Genomic DNA, 15670 nt, shown 5'->3' with positions numbered 1-15670 from the left:
ATCTAATTATTGTTCTACTTAAGATCTGACGATTAGCTATATTTTTGAATAGAATTTAATTTTCGATAATTTCAATTGATTTTAATCGATTTAAATTTCCTTTCTATTTGAAAATTAGTTATGAAACACGTGTAATCATTTTATTATATTTATCTTATGATATTTACTTTGCTTTATATTATACTCATTTATTGTGCTTTTAATTGTTAATTTTTCTATATGTGATAGTGGATTTTCATCGATGAGTTCTTAAAACTTGGTTATTTTCCCTAAAACTATATATTTTATATATATATATATATATATATATATAATAATATAAATAATATATAATTATATGCATATATCCAGACATATATGTACATACCGACATCTATATGTATACATACAAGCATATATGGGTACAGGACATCACAAAAAAACGTTAAACACAATGAGAAATGAAAACATAAAGAGGAAGATAGAAAACAAACTTTATATATATATATCTATATTGTGATATATATTTGCCACCTAACTGTGGCAGTCCCATAAGTGATGATGCTACTGTTGTTTATAGCCCCAGGAGGACATTTCCTGCAGCTGGCTAACAACACACTGTCTGTGTCTGATTAGTATTTGCAAAGGGAAATCATTGTTCCCATCTCTAGCCTTACATGATACACACAGACCAGGGTTTCTGGGTAGTAACTGGTCATCAGTGTTTGATAATCACCAGCTAGCAACGAGAACTCATTCCAAACGCAAAATACTATATGCTTTTTCCAGCGACAAACTGTTGCTTATCTCAAAAAAGGAGAAACAAGCAATATTAAATCTCTGAGCCAGAAGTAAACAGTAGCAGCATGGAATTGTGAAGTATATTTGCCACCTAAATTTGGCGGTCCCATAATATAAACTTCACTCCTAATATTATTCACTTCACTTGCATTTTACATTGATCGCCTCCTCAGTCACCAAATTATATCTTCATCTTCCACTCTCCACATTCTTGCAACCCACCCAACCAAATGTCATCTCTCTCTTCTCCATCAACTCATGTCTATTGATCACCTCCCACTCCTTAGTCACCATTTACTACATATATTACTCAATTTTACTTGATCTCTATAGTTGTCACCTACTCTTTCCTACTTATTTCTCAACACTTGTTCTTCATTCATTATATTCCTTCATTCATTATATTCACCCCATTCACTTCCCATTTCTTCTCACCTTGAATCTTGAAGGCCTACCCTGACACCTCATCATCATTATTATTAAGATGGTGAGCTAGGAGAGTCGTTAGCACGCCAGGCAAAATGTTTGGTGGCAGTTTGTCTGTCTTCAAATTCCACCAAGGTCAACTTTCATCTTTCTAGGATCGATAAATCAAGTACCAGTGAAACACTGGGTTTGATGTAATCAACTAGTCCCCTTCCAAAATTTCAGGCCTTGCACCTCTAGTAGAAAGGATTATTATCTCTTTCTAGCTCTACTCCAGTCATTCTCTCTCTCTTCTATAATATGAGTAGCCATGTAGCTTCTCTAGAGCAAGAAATTTGTTCTGTTCTGGCTCTCTCATATACTTTAACCCTTCATCTCCTAGCATAAAGCCACATCCTTCTATATTGTAGCCTCACTCAGTCTTGCAAATTGCATGAAAATCTTACTAGTTCTGGGGCTGCTTAGTGACAGGTGCTCAGAAGGGCATCCTGCCACAGAAACCATGCCAATGCAGATATTGGAGTGGTTGCATCTTGTTGAACCATTCAAACCAGACCAGCAAGGAATATAGACATCATATGATGATGAAAATCCACTCATACACACAAACTGCTGTAAGAGTGAATTTTATGTCTATAATTCATTAGTATTTCTAATCTAATCAGAGAATAATGTTAGGGTAATTAAATGCTCAGTTTGATTTATTCAAAATCAGTAGAATGCAGAAGAGTAATGTATATGGAGTAGGTGTATATGAAGAAAATCACTGCAGAGAAACCACACTGAATAAACTATAATGTAATGAAGACAGAGTAATTGCAATAAATATCATATCATTACCTCATCAATGTCTTGTCCAAAACCAACAGGATTGGAAATAGCTTCTGAAATTTCATTGGCAATCTCTTGCTGTTCAGCTACATCATCCATCAAATCATGCACTTTGTCAATATCCCTGGAGGATGAGAAGAATATAGTTAATATATTGAATGAAATTTTACAAATGAAAGAGCTATTAGAAATAAGAGGTTAAGAGGAGAGAGAGAGAGAGAGGGAGCACATCAATATCTTTACATAATAATGTTGAAGGCTAAATTATAAAATTGTGTGGCCCAATAGTTGTTAATGAGCAATTCTGTGTATTCACTTAATACCAAAATAAAGCAATTGATTGTAAGGAAAGGAAAGAAGGAAGGAAGGAAGGAAAGGGGCAGTTAAAGAAAGAAAGGAAGGGGCATAATCTGTAAAAGGGGGTATGGCTTTTCATGGTTACTTTAAAGAAACATGGAATCAACTAGTACAGTGGAATACCACAAGGTTCTTCCATTGTGTAGTAAGAATCACTCCCCAATCAGTTATTCCTTTACAAATCCTATCATACTATAATAATTCAGTTTATCCCAAAGTATTTCTTCAGCATTTTAAAAGTTGTTACCTAAGTTTGTATGGATTGGATGGAGGTTATTGATGCATATTTTCTACAGCTGGATGCCCTTCCTGTTACCAACTTTATTTCTAAGCAAGGTAATATTTTCCCATAGTCAAACAGGTTTTCAAGGAATATTGAAAATGAATGACATTCATTTACAATGTCAATCAAAGAGACAAACAGACATACACACAAATATATAGATATATACGATAGGCTTCTTTTAGATTCTGTTGACCAAACCTATTCACTAGACTTTGGACAGCCCATGGTTGCTCAAGGTGATGTGCAGAGGGATCAAACTCAAAACCATTTGGTTGCAACAAGGTGACTATTTAGCCATATGGCTATACTTGTACCAATTATCATTGCTGGTGGTGCTGCTGCCATCTGCATTAGTCTGCATGGTGTTTGTTACTGTTTACCTGGCTGTTATTATACTGCTCCAGCCTGAACAGGTGAAACTTGAGGTGGAAGGCAGTGGCTAGCTGGTACTCCAGGTCTTCTAGGAGGAGCCCAAACCATTTCATGATACCTGCCAGTATCACGTCTACCAGAGGACTACAGTACAGGAGATGTTTGAATTTGGCCTCCTTCAACACCATGATGGTAGCCGCAACAGTTGATAGACTCCTCCTGCTGGATTCTATCCAAGGCCTTGGCAACATTAGACATCACTTGGGCATACTTCATCAGGAAGCCGATATCAGAATCAGTGAAAGTCTGCAGCTTCAGCTGTGTCATCACCTTGTGGACAGCTTCCCTATTCTTCTCCAGCAGGTCGTTGAGGACAACAGCAAAGTCATAGGTAGGAGTTCCATCTGGTACTGTTGGGGACCACCAGCCTCCTCTTCAATCCATCTAGAATGCTGTCTGCCACCACTGTGCTGTAGATTTCATGGCCTTCCTGTTGGCCAACTTGAACGAAGTGGTGTCAAGAGCCTTGTCAGCATCCATGCTGGCTGCCAAGTTGAAGGTATGGGCTGCGCACTTCATGTGCACTGGCAAGTTTAGGCCCAGGATGGTGGACTGGTCAAGAATGGTATCAACAGAGATGTACTCAACTTCATCCACATCCCCAGCCTCAGGATCCATGTCCAGATCCACACTCTCAACACCCTCCATGTCTGGATTGGCAGCAGCCTCAGAAATATCTGGCAAGAATTCAACTTCTGCACCAAACTGCATAAATGCCACAACAAAGTTTTTGCCATTGTCCGTTATAGTCCTGGTCACCTTGTCTTGCAGATGGAACTTGATTGTAGTTAACATTTGTTACTATGCTGCTCTAAATTCATGGAAATATTGCTTATAATTTAAAGCCTTGTTATTAAACCTTTGAAAATAGTGACACTACTTTGATAGGTGACAGATCGGTGGTGGGGGTTGAATAACTGAGATGAGAGCTGGAATGATGGTCGGAATTTGGTAAGTGCAGGACTTAAGGTTCATTTATTTGTTATTTCATTAAAGACTGCTGTTTTGGCTGTGCAGACTTAATCATGAGTGGAATATATATATATATATATATATATATATATATATATATATATATATATATATCCCAAAGTGGCATTCCGTTGGTTACGACAAGGGTTCCAGTTGATCTGATTAATGGAACAGCCTGCTAATGAAATCAACGTGCAAGTGGCTGAGCACTTCACAGACATGTGTACCCTTAACGTAGGTCTTAGGGAGGTTCCGCATGACATAGAGTGTACAGGTACTATTCATTTTTGCCAACTGAATGGACTGGAGCAACGTGAAATAAAGTGTCTTGCTCAAGGACACAACGCGTCGCCAGGGATTGAACTTACGACCTTACGATCGTGAGCTGAATGCCCTAACCACTAAGCCACGCACCTTCACACACACACACACACCATATATTATATATTATGACATTTCTTTCAATTAACTATTATACATTTTATTACATTAAGAAAATAATTATTTAATAAATAATTGAATAATCTTGTATAATTTTAATTTATAAATACAGCTGTTTATGGCTGGCCTAGATCATCCCACCCAGAATGTGATGGGACATCGACGTCTTGCTGGGGTTCAGCATCTTGATCAGGCCGACCAAGGTGGACTTAATCCAAATTGCTGATTTTGATGTATGGGGTGTCAAAAGACTCAAGTACTATTTCCGCTACCAACTAAACTTTATTTTCATTGACATATTTGGATTACAAGAATTTAAAATTATAATCTTTTCCATAAGTCAACTATTGCAAGCATTTTATACATCAACATTTTCTATATGTGAGTGTGCCCCTTAAAAGACATCCATCATCACCACATCCTCCCCAACACATACTTATTTCTTTCCTCAATTTCCTCACATTCCTAAGTTTTCCATACAGGAGATTTGCATTTCACCTGAAAGCGGGTGGCTGAGGTGGGGGAAGGGGCATTCAGTATTTCTTTCAGAAAAATTAAATTTTCAAAAACAAATTATTTCCCACGTGCATATAAACAAAATTTGAAAAACAGTTAAAAATTAGGAAATTTCAGTGGTTAGTGGGGAAACTATAATTTTGAAAACATGATTTCTGGCCAAAATCATATTAACCCCTTTTTTATTCCATGAAACAGTACATAGTTTGCGACCCTTCATAATGGACATAAATCACTTTCATGCAAATTGTACCCCCACCACTTCACTTCTGGACAAACAATAACTTCCATTACGCCATTAATCCACTCCACTATATACCAGCTAACAGAATGCATTATGCTTATCAAAACAGAACACAGCCAAATCATTCACAGTTTACCACTTCTTATAATAACGTTATACAAATTGACATATGAATTTTTTCACATCTTTTCACTTGTTACTAAAAAATCAAATTATACAATGCACAACTTCAAACTGCTATGGCTTCCATCTTGTTTATTCCTTAATCGTTTGCTCTTTTCAGCCATGCCACCAAAACAAAGACATTCTCATTTATCTCCACAAACAAGGGGCTGCAAAAAAAAAAAAAAAAAAAAACTGCCTCTATTCATGCTCAAGAAAACTCACTTTGGCGATGCCCAAATGTGTAATACTTCAAAATGATCACTGACGGGGGAAGTTCTGCACCAAACTACACTTAGTGTCTGGGATGAATGCATGATGGCACTCTGTGGTGCATTAGAAGCACTAGATAGGTCACTAAGGGATATTAGAAACAATACTGCTGTTTTGGGGCGGGGTGGGAGCTTAACTGTTGTCTTCACAGGAGATTTCTGTTGAATATTACCAGTTATACTACAGGGTACGCAAGCTGATGACATCTATGTGTGTCTGAAGTTTTCACCCCTGTGGAGGTTTGTTTGTCAGCTTTCATTAAGCAATATGCAAGCTCATCTATACAATGACCCCTTAACTGAGGAATATTTTCATCAACTTCTACAAATTGGAAATGGTGCCTTACTGTTCAATAACACCCTGCAACAGCATGTACTGTAGTGTGGGTACATGGTGTCTACATTGGCCGAGCTTAAAGAAAAGGTATTTCCCACATTGCAAGACAACTTCAAAAACGTAGCATGAGAGGGGGGGGGGGGAGATTCTAACACCTCAGAATGAAAGCGTTGATAAAGTAATCCATGAATTCCTCTATATTCTAACTGGAGGTGCTTCAACGTTTGTCTTCATTGATGTTACCATCGATGAACATGCCACTGTTGAATATCCAGTTGAATTTCTCAACTCTCTACAAGCCACAGACAGGACTGCCACTGCATTAGTTGTTCCTAAAGCAAAGCTAACTTTTCATTTATCAGATTAGCGTTTTCACTAACTTTGGAAACCGTCAGCAGACCAATTAGTTCCTGCTAACAAAATTCATGCTCTTGAGGAATTTCGACCCACCACAACTATGCAATGGTACAAAATTGACTGTAACTACACTGACAAGTCATGTCCTACAAGCAACCATTATTGCTGGCTGTCATCAAGGAGAGATCACATACATTCCATATACGCCCTTTATTCCCTCAAATGTTTCAATTCAAGTGCCTCCACTTCCCAGTGCAATTGTGCTTTGCTATGACAATCAACAAAGTCCAGGGTCAAACTCTAAAAATGGTGGGTCTCAATTTACAAGTACCCTGCTTTTCTCATGGACAACTATATGTTGCATGCTCTCGAGTTAGCAGTGCAGATGACTTGTATATTTATTCTATTAACACTTGGCTTATACAAAACATAGTTTACCCAGGAGCATTGTCGGATTCACTTGACATGTGTTGAAGTGTACAGTCTGCCTTAACATTAGAGATGATGCTTTTCACAATGAAGCACCTTTCCATGTACCTTACTTTCTGCAATATGGATACCTCTATGTCCTCATACATCATCCAATTCTTTAAATCCATATGTCTAGGTCATTTTGAAGGCGATGTTAGGATTTCATTCTAATCTAAGCTGCTATTCTACATGTTTTTGGTGTCAAGAATTTCAGTATTTTTCATCACAAAATGACTGAAAAACATGTTTATAAAGAAGAGTTGTGCGCTTAACACACCTCGTGTACTGATTTTGCACATAAGAAAGAAACAAATAATACAATGTGGCTGAAGGTCATAACACCTGGGCAATGCTGGGATGCATTGCTAATGTTCTAATAAAGTTTAGTGAATGTTCTAATAAAGTTTAGTGAATTTCATAAGAGAAATTTGAGATTAAAAACAGTATTCCAATTACATTTTATCTTGAGTAATATGGAACCTCCCACCCCTGCAAAAAAAAAAAACAAAAAAACCCCCAAAAAACAAAGCAAACAAAGTAGCATTTAAAAGTTAGGAATTAAAACTTGCTTTAGAAAGAAACTGATATCAGTGGTTGTTTAACCCCAAGTTAGCCGTAACTGAGCAGCCCTATAGTTAAAGTCACAACCATATAATCTTTTTTTTTTTTATATAAGGAATACAAGTAAATAGGATAACATTGTGTCTTCTTTTTTAAAATGATAGGGGAATTTGGCTGCTATTTCTAACAGGTGGAGAAAGCAATGCAAAGATGTACCAAATAATACTCTAAGAATACACACTCTGCAGAGAGAGTAGAAACAAAAGTGGAAAGAAAACATTTACGTTGCAGAAAAAGACAGTTTGGAGGCTAGGACATTTTATGAAGCTATCATAGTAAATAATTTTTATTTTCTAAGTAATTTGTGACTATATTAAACTATACAAACTAGAGTTTAAAAAAAAAAAAAAAAAAAAAAAAAAAACTCATCATAACTTTCAGGTCTTGTAGTTTCAAATTATAATGGTAAGAAGTATATGCTTTTACATGAAGGTGTGTTTAAATTTTTCATTCAATATTAATAGTAATTATCTTATGCTTAACATATAAAATAATAGGTTATGAGATTGTGTCAAAGGTAATTAGTAGACAATATATGTCAACTAAGAGTCAGAAACTTAGATAATTATTTCTTAAAATGAGTACATTTTGATCAGTTAAAACTTAATATTTACCATATAATTGTGCTTAACAAGGTGGATTTTGATCAAATAACAAAAATGATAAAGTGCATAAACATGGTAAGCCAAGTTTTTAGTGACAATGATAGCAGCAGCAAATTATCAAGCCACATGATCTTATGCTGTTGTTTTAGGTTAACAAGAGGATCAGTTAAGCGGAATGGTGAAAACATAATTGTTTCAAGTAATGTCTCCACACTGGTGCATGTACTGACAAAGACAATAAAGCTAAATCTCTTGAATTAATTGTATGTATTTATGTCTGGAGTCTTGCAAATTGCATAAAGTGAAATGAGATAAAAAGAAAATAAGTACCACATATATGAAAATATAACTTCACAAACAATTATTATTATTTTAGAGAAATATAGTTAAGCTTTAAAAGAAGCAATTAAGTCCATATAAGAACAGTTCAACCACCAAACAACCACATTATCTTTGAGAAAGTTGCTGAAATAAAAATATGACTACAACTTGACTTCTTAATTGATTATTATTAGTTTTATCAATCAACATTGCATCAATTAGACACAGCTTATTAACAATATTGCTAATTAGAGCTGGGCTATGTGCCAGTTATATAACCAAAACTCTTGTACAACACCCACTTTGATGAATTATTGAAGACACTTACCAAAAGAAGTTATTTTAATAACACTTGTTTTCAGAAATACCAAATTTTACATTTACTATAAATAATATGAGGCTGGACTGGATTTTTAGTCTAAATGGAAACTGTGTAATAGAAATCACCAGTAGTTTATAGACATTTATATACCATAAAAACTAAGCAAAACTCATATTTCTATCAAAGCAACTAATGACATGCTCAAAGTTAAATGTGGCAATTACCTCTCACTTGGCAATCTAAACTAAACTAAATAAAGTGCAGTCATGAGAGCACTCTCAAATTCCATACATAGCAAAATTGGTCGACAAAAACTTAGTCAAAATATTTATTCCTCAATATGAATGTGAGTATGGGAGGGGTAAAGGGGTTGAAAAATTTATAGGTTTCTATTTATTCTCCAATTATTAGCTAATAATTCAACTATCACACACTCTCAAGATAAGGAGATTATCTTGAGATAACTAACTATCTATCTATATACTATAGGCTTCTTTTAGTTTCCACCTACTAAATCTACTTAGAAAGCTTTTGTTGACCAGGAGCTATAGTAAAAAAAACCAAGGTGCCACACAATGGGAGTGAACCTGAAATCATTTGGTTAGGAAGCAAGCTTCTTAGCCATACAACCATGCTTGTGCCTATGTAAATTTCACATGTGAATTGCTTATATTGTATATACTGTACATATACTGAAACCAGATGAATTATGAGATTTTTAGAAAGTAGCTGATATTTCATGTGTCAAAACAGTCTTTAGCAAATTTTTATTTATTAACATTTTCATTAGTTTTTCATTTATGACTGCTTTTGAAAGTTCAGTCAATTGAAGTGCCAATACAGTCTAAGCCACAGTATCTATAATTATGCTTTGAGTATTTTTTGCTTATATATACATACACACCCACACATAGAAAACAGGGAGTGTTCTGACATCACTGTACAGTTGCTCTATCAGTTAAAATATATATTTGTCTATGGTAACTAACTGAAATTCTCTAAAATAATACAAACTAACTGAATCTTTTTTAACATAGCTATAGTGAATATCTAAAATAACCAAAAAGAAAAAGACTGGCAAAGAAGCACATTTTCGACTGAATATAGTAAACAAAATTAAAACAAAACAGTATGTGTGTGTGGTACAATAAAACAAGTAGAGAATATATAAAGTGCATATACAGAAGGAATATTTGAATGGAACCCCACTCATTCCCCAAAAAAGGCCAGTGTTCTTTTCTACACACATTCTTTTTTTCTTTTTACTTGTTTCAATCATTTGACAGCGACCATGCTGGAACATTGTCTTAAGAAATTGACCCCAGGACTTAATAATACTTATTCTATCAGCCTCTTTTACCAAACTGCTAAGTTATGGGGGACATAAGCATACCAGCATGGGTTGTCAAGCAATGATGGGTGTGGGAGAGACAAACACACACACAAATACATACACACACACACATATATATATATATATACACACACACACACACACACAATGGGCTTCTTTCAGTTTCTGTCTACCAAATCCACCCACGAGGCTTTGGTCAGCCCTATAGAAGACACTTGCCCAAGTTGCCATGCAGTGGGACTGAACCTGGAACTATGTGGTTGGGAAGCAAGCTTGGTCAGTATTTGAGCATATTTTGCACCACTATCATAGACATCAATATCTGAAAGGAAGTGTCCCTTGTGTCTGTATGGATGAAACACTGCTTTTATTGCACATCATTTTTTACTGTAACATTTCATTTTTCATGTAACCAGCAAAGCCTTAAAGAACACTTAACAAGACCAAACCAGTAGCACCTAATTATTTGATGGTGGATTCTGCTGGGTGAACATATGTATTAGGGTGTGGTTGGATAATAAATTGTGGTGGTCTGATGATTGGTGTGCACAAACCTAAAGTTTTATTTTTGGAATACTGATTCTTAAAAGTAGCATCTTGTTATGTTATAAACAATGTTATCTTTGGGGATGGTTTTGTCGGTTAATGTATTCGCAAACAGAAGTTGTTCGTGGGCAAATAGAGAGCAGGTTTCTTTGTTTATTGGTATTGAAAGTTGCTTCTTCATGATATCCCTTGCTATGACAATAATGATGACTGTATAAGGAAAATAACACCATTAAAATTGAAAAAGGACTATTAATTCTACTTTATAGAAAACCTTCAAGAAGGTTATGGCAGGGATTTTCTAGTTTAAAACATCTAACATTGTTAGATTCTATTGTTCACATAGAACATTCTGCTGAATTTGATTATAATATGCTGTTAGGGAATTATGATTAGAGGAATTATGTCTCTATCTTTACATCAGCATTTGCAAGGAGTGTCTATATGGCCACTAAACCTGCTAGAAATAGGTAAACCTTCCTTAAATCAAACTATCATTTTAAACAAAGTAGATATAGGCTACTGTAGTTTCAGATCACACTAAAAAGATGGTTGGTCATGGCTGGAGTGCCTTTGATCATGTACTTTACCAAGACTGAGCTGGGGATAAACAACAGCTAGGGAAGTAGTTAAGTTGAATACCGACTGGATTATTAGCTAATAGAAACCTATAAATTTTTCAACCCTTTCATGCTTCTCATAAAACTAATTTTTAACTTCCAAGTGACTGGAAATTAAAAAAAGAAAACTGTCATTCTTATCAAATCTCATGCATTGTCAATTTGTCTTGCTGTTGTTTCGCCCCAGGTCAACCCTGATTGAGTAAATCTTGTGATCAAAGGTATTCTGGTCATGACAAACTTGACATTAAGGTGTTTATAAGACTACATAATCTAAAATACTTTTTTTTTTAATTGGTTTGGGCCATTTTTCTTTTGTAGGCTCTTTTCAGATGAGGGAAACTGACACAATGTTCTCTTGAATAGTTGCAGAAAAAAACACGAGAAGGGAGGGAAATCAAAGGAATGGCATTCTGGGATGCAAGGACTAAGTGTAATGGTCAGTGTAGGGTTTTGGGAGGTGGTAAGAAGAGAGACAAATGAGTTGGGAGTGCCTTTCTAAAGGTGAGACAAGCTGACTTCAACAAGCAGAGGCCATTGTAGTAATAGTAAAACAGGCAAAGACAGGAGACAGATGTCTGTGAACCAGAGGTTGGAGAGTATTGACACACAACGTCATGCCTATCAGACGGATGGTCTTTTTTGAATACAGTCTAAGTTGTTTGTGGATGACAGTCAGGAATGAAAGTGCAGAATAAACCGTGGTATAAACATAGTGGTGAGAAAGTAAGTCATTGATGTATAGGTGAGAGAGTGTAATAGACATTTGAACCTTAGAGAACACCAGAAATGACAGAGTGTTGGTCAGTGTGTCCCATCAACACCTGCTGTGATATTGCAATTTCACAGAAAGCCATCAAGAATGAAGTAACTAGTGGAGTCCACAGATGGGCAGTTCTTATAGATGATTCTTATGTCAGATGTGGATGAATGCTTTCTCGAAATAAAGTGCAACAACACTGCTTCCACCAAATTTCTTGAGGATGCAGATCCACTAGTGAGTGACGTAAGAGAGTAGATATCCATTAGATGTCGTCATCATCATCATCGTTTAACGTCTGCTTTCCATGCTAGCATGGGTTGGACGATTTGACTGAGGACTGGTGAACCAGGTGGCTAAAAGTCATAATGGTGATGATTAAGGAGGGAGAGGGATTTAATGTAATGAAGATTATTGTTAATGACTGTCTATCACTTTTGAGATTTGGATTTCAATGCAGTAAGATGATAGTTGGCAGGGTCAGCATTGTTACCCTCCTTGGGAATAGGGCACACTGAGAGACACTGAAGAGTTTGTTTGAAATTAACAGAGACATTGTCAGTACTAGTGAGTGGCCCTGTTGGTTCAAAGTGACCAGAGGTGGTTGTGCATTTAGAGTGTATATGCATATAGTGAGGAACCTGAAGTAGAAGATAATAGTTTTGAAGAAGATTTACTTTGTGTGTACAGTATGGAGTTGGATGCAAAGTGGCAGCAAATTTAGAAGCATTCTCTGAGAGAATACTGCTTACAGAATCACAATTTAAGAAGAATTCTGCAAAGTCGTAGAGAACCTTTTTGCAGTTGAGAGGTAAAAGAGCCTGTAGGCTGTATGAAGTATAAAGGTCACCTTTGCATTACAATAATGAGAATAAGCAATGTGTGTGAATGGTGAATAGTGATGGTAAGACAGTAGTTTGATGACCTAATAGGTGCAGAGATGGTGACGGTTTGGAAGTGAGAAAGAGATTGAGGATGTTTGGAGTGTTTGTGTAGCAGTTAGGGATGCATGTAAGGAATGAAGCTAAGTGATGTAGGAAGTTGAGGATTGTGAAAGATTTAGTTTTGGCTCTACTGGGCATCAGTGTGAGATGAGTGTAAGATCCCAAAAAGAGTTGTGAGGGTTGAAGGATAATGACTTCAGAGAGGATTGAAGTGAAAAATATGTTTTCAATGCAGAAAGATATATAGTTAAAGAGTTATCAATGGTTGGAGGAATCCAAAGGGTAGTACAAGAAACAAAAGTATTTAGCGGAGTGGAAAGAGAGAGGGGTTTTGAGCCAGAATAACTGGCAGTTCTTGTTGTTGATATGGAGGTAAGAAACATGAATGGAGGAGAGAGCAGAATCGATACATGCAAAGATAATGCCATTAAGAGTGAATTTTGAGATTAGAGAAGGATGTGACAGTAGAATGTAATTTGTGGAAAATTTGGCTACTATTTCTAGCAGATGAAGCAACCATGGAGGGTCCTCCCTTAAAGCCACAATCATTAACTGTTGATTAGTGTTGGAGAATCAGCTTCTTTGCAACTAAAATAATAAATCTTATATTGTAAAACAGAAGCTGATCTCTGTCACAACATCTATTAGAGGGATGGAGGGGAGGAGAAAAAGTTGTTGAAAGAGAGAGATAGAAAAAATAGACAGACAGGTAGGTAGTGTTGTCACCATAATAATTAACAAGTTTCGATTAAAAAAAGCGAGAATTTTAATTGCAAGTCTGTCAACACAATGCAACAGACTTAACCCCCCCACCAAAAAAAAAAAACCTTTCACTTTGAACATGAAGATATATGCATGATGAATAAATATTTTTATCAGCAACATAACAATGGGTAATGACCAAGTATATATATTTTTATATTTTAAAATATTAATATAAAGGATCAAAAATAAATCATGTTACATCTAGGCAGACATCATGTATCATAATAAAGTGGCTATTTCAGTTAGTGAAGTCACTGGTTACAGATAATTAAGGAACGTGTATTATCTTAATTTACCTAGCTATTAAATAGCTACCAATTCAACTGATAAACAGCAGATTGCACTGCAGAACTAAGATAACAATTGCAAAGGACTTACATATTATTATGAGCAGCTTTGATTGCGCTGGCCGACTCGCCCATGACCTTAAGAACTTCTGTATTTGTGGCAGCATTTTCTAAAGCTTCTCTTTGTAACTCTATAGTGGAAAGAGTACCATCAATTTGGTGCAGTTGTTTTTCATATCTCTTTTTCCTTTTCAATGCTTGGAGGGCAGCTACAAAGAGAAAAAAAAAAAATCAGTTCAATTAAACAATTTATACAACAAATACATAGTAGTCCGGTTGTAGTGGTAAGGTGTAGGTTTTGTAAAAAATTGCTTTGCTCACACTGACTCAGTCTTTGTTTCTTCCAGAGCTTTACTTGAAAATAAAATGAACTAACAATTTATACATCAAGTTCAGTTCCATTGCACACGTTCTATTGTGTAATATCTAACATTTCCAAACTCGACTTCATTAAAAAGTGGAAAAAAATGTGGGAGTGGTGTGGAGTCTGGTTGAACCTAGATGAGGTGTAAGGCCCAAAATATAAGATCCCATACTCATAGAAAATGAATTTAGTGGGTTCTTCATTTTCATATTGTTTCAGCTAGTCCATCTGTTAGTCTTACTAGTGATATACTATGTCTTTTCCTACCTAGTGTCTAAAGCCATGAAAGTGGAGTTAGAATTGGATCTTAAGAATATTTAGAGGTTTAAGTACCTTGGGCATATACTATATCCAAGTAATAACTACGTAGTTTTGCATTCAATTTCACTGGTGTTTGACTAGTTGTTCCTTAAATATTAACAAACATAAGCAGGGTTGTATGTTTAAGATGCTTGCTTTGCAGCCATGTGATTTCATGTTCAGTCCAATTTAAAGGCACCTTGAGTAAGCATCTTCTACTGTAGCCATGGGCTGACCAATGCCTTATGAGTGACTTTGGTAGATGGAAACTGCATAGAAGCCTGTAGTATATATGTAATATATATATGTTAGTCTTTCCACTGACTGACAATCAGTGTTGTTTTGTTTATGTCCCTGCAACTTAGTTCAGAAAAAAAAAAGGACAAAGAATAAGTAGATTTTTAAAAATAAGTACTGGGGTAAATTTGTTTGACTAAACCTTTCTATGTGATGCCCCAGTATGGCCACAATCCATTGACTGAAACAAATAAAAGATAAAAGTAATGTACAAAAACATCAGAAGCCTTACATTCAACCATGATCAATTACATACAAACACAAAGCTAATATCTAGCCTTAAGCCAGTAATACCTAACCTATTATATAAAGCATTAAAACAGATGGATGGAAACAATTATCACGTTAAATATTATTAATCATTTGGTTAAAATAAGATATATAATCTAAAGAAACTAACAGAACCAATTATTGTAGAAATTACTACAAATATAAAGTAAACCAGTTTAATTACTTTCTTCAAACCTAATCATAAATTATGGCTAAGTTTCTAATTAATCAGTGCTGGCTATAATTTCTATAGAATATCTGTAGAAAGAACCACAAATACAATTTTGACTAACATGAATAGTCAGCTATACCAACAACTTTACAAGCCTTAATCCTTGTTACTATTATAT

General features: G+C 35.5%; 1 protein-coding gene across 2 annotated transcripts in view; it reads right to left on the bottom strand.

The window, feature by feature from the left end:
* The window catches only part of LOC106874373 (charged multivesicular body protein 4c), a 69593-nt gene that overhangs the window by 6204 nt on the left and 47719 nt on the right, over positions 1-15670 (bottom strand). For both annotated transcript variants that reach the window (XM_014922086.3, XM_052968683.2), the window contains exons 2-3: positions 14121-14298; positions 2047-2161 (exon numbers count right to left, since the gene is read on the bottom strand). In XM_014922086.3, coding sequence (XP_014777572.1) covers positions 2047-2161; positions 14121-14298 — 293 coding nt within the window. The remainder of the gene's footprint in view (positions 1-2046; positions 2162-14120; positions 14299-15670) is intronic.

This window comes from Octopus bimaculoides, chromosome 1, assembly GCF_046866305.1.
Source record: "Octopus bimaculoides isolate indiv1 chromosome 1, ASM4686630v1, whole genome shotgun sequence".
Taxonomy (NCBI): domain Eukaryota; kingdom Metazoa; phylum Mollusca; class Cephalopoda; order Octopoda; family Octopodidae; genus Octopus; species Octopus bimaculoides.
This window is presented reverse-complemented; position numbering and strand designations above follow the sequence as displayed.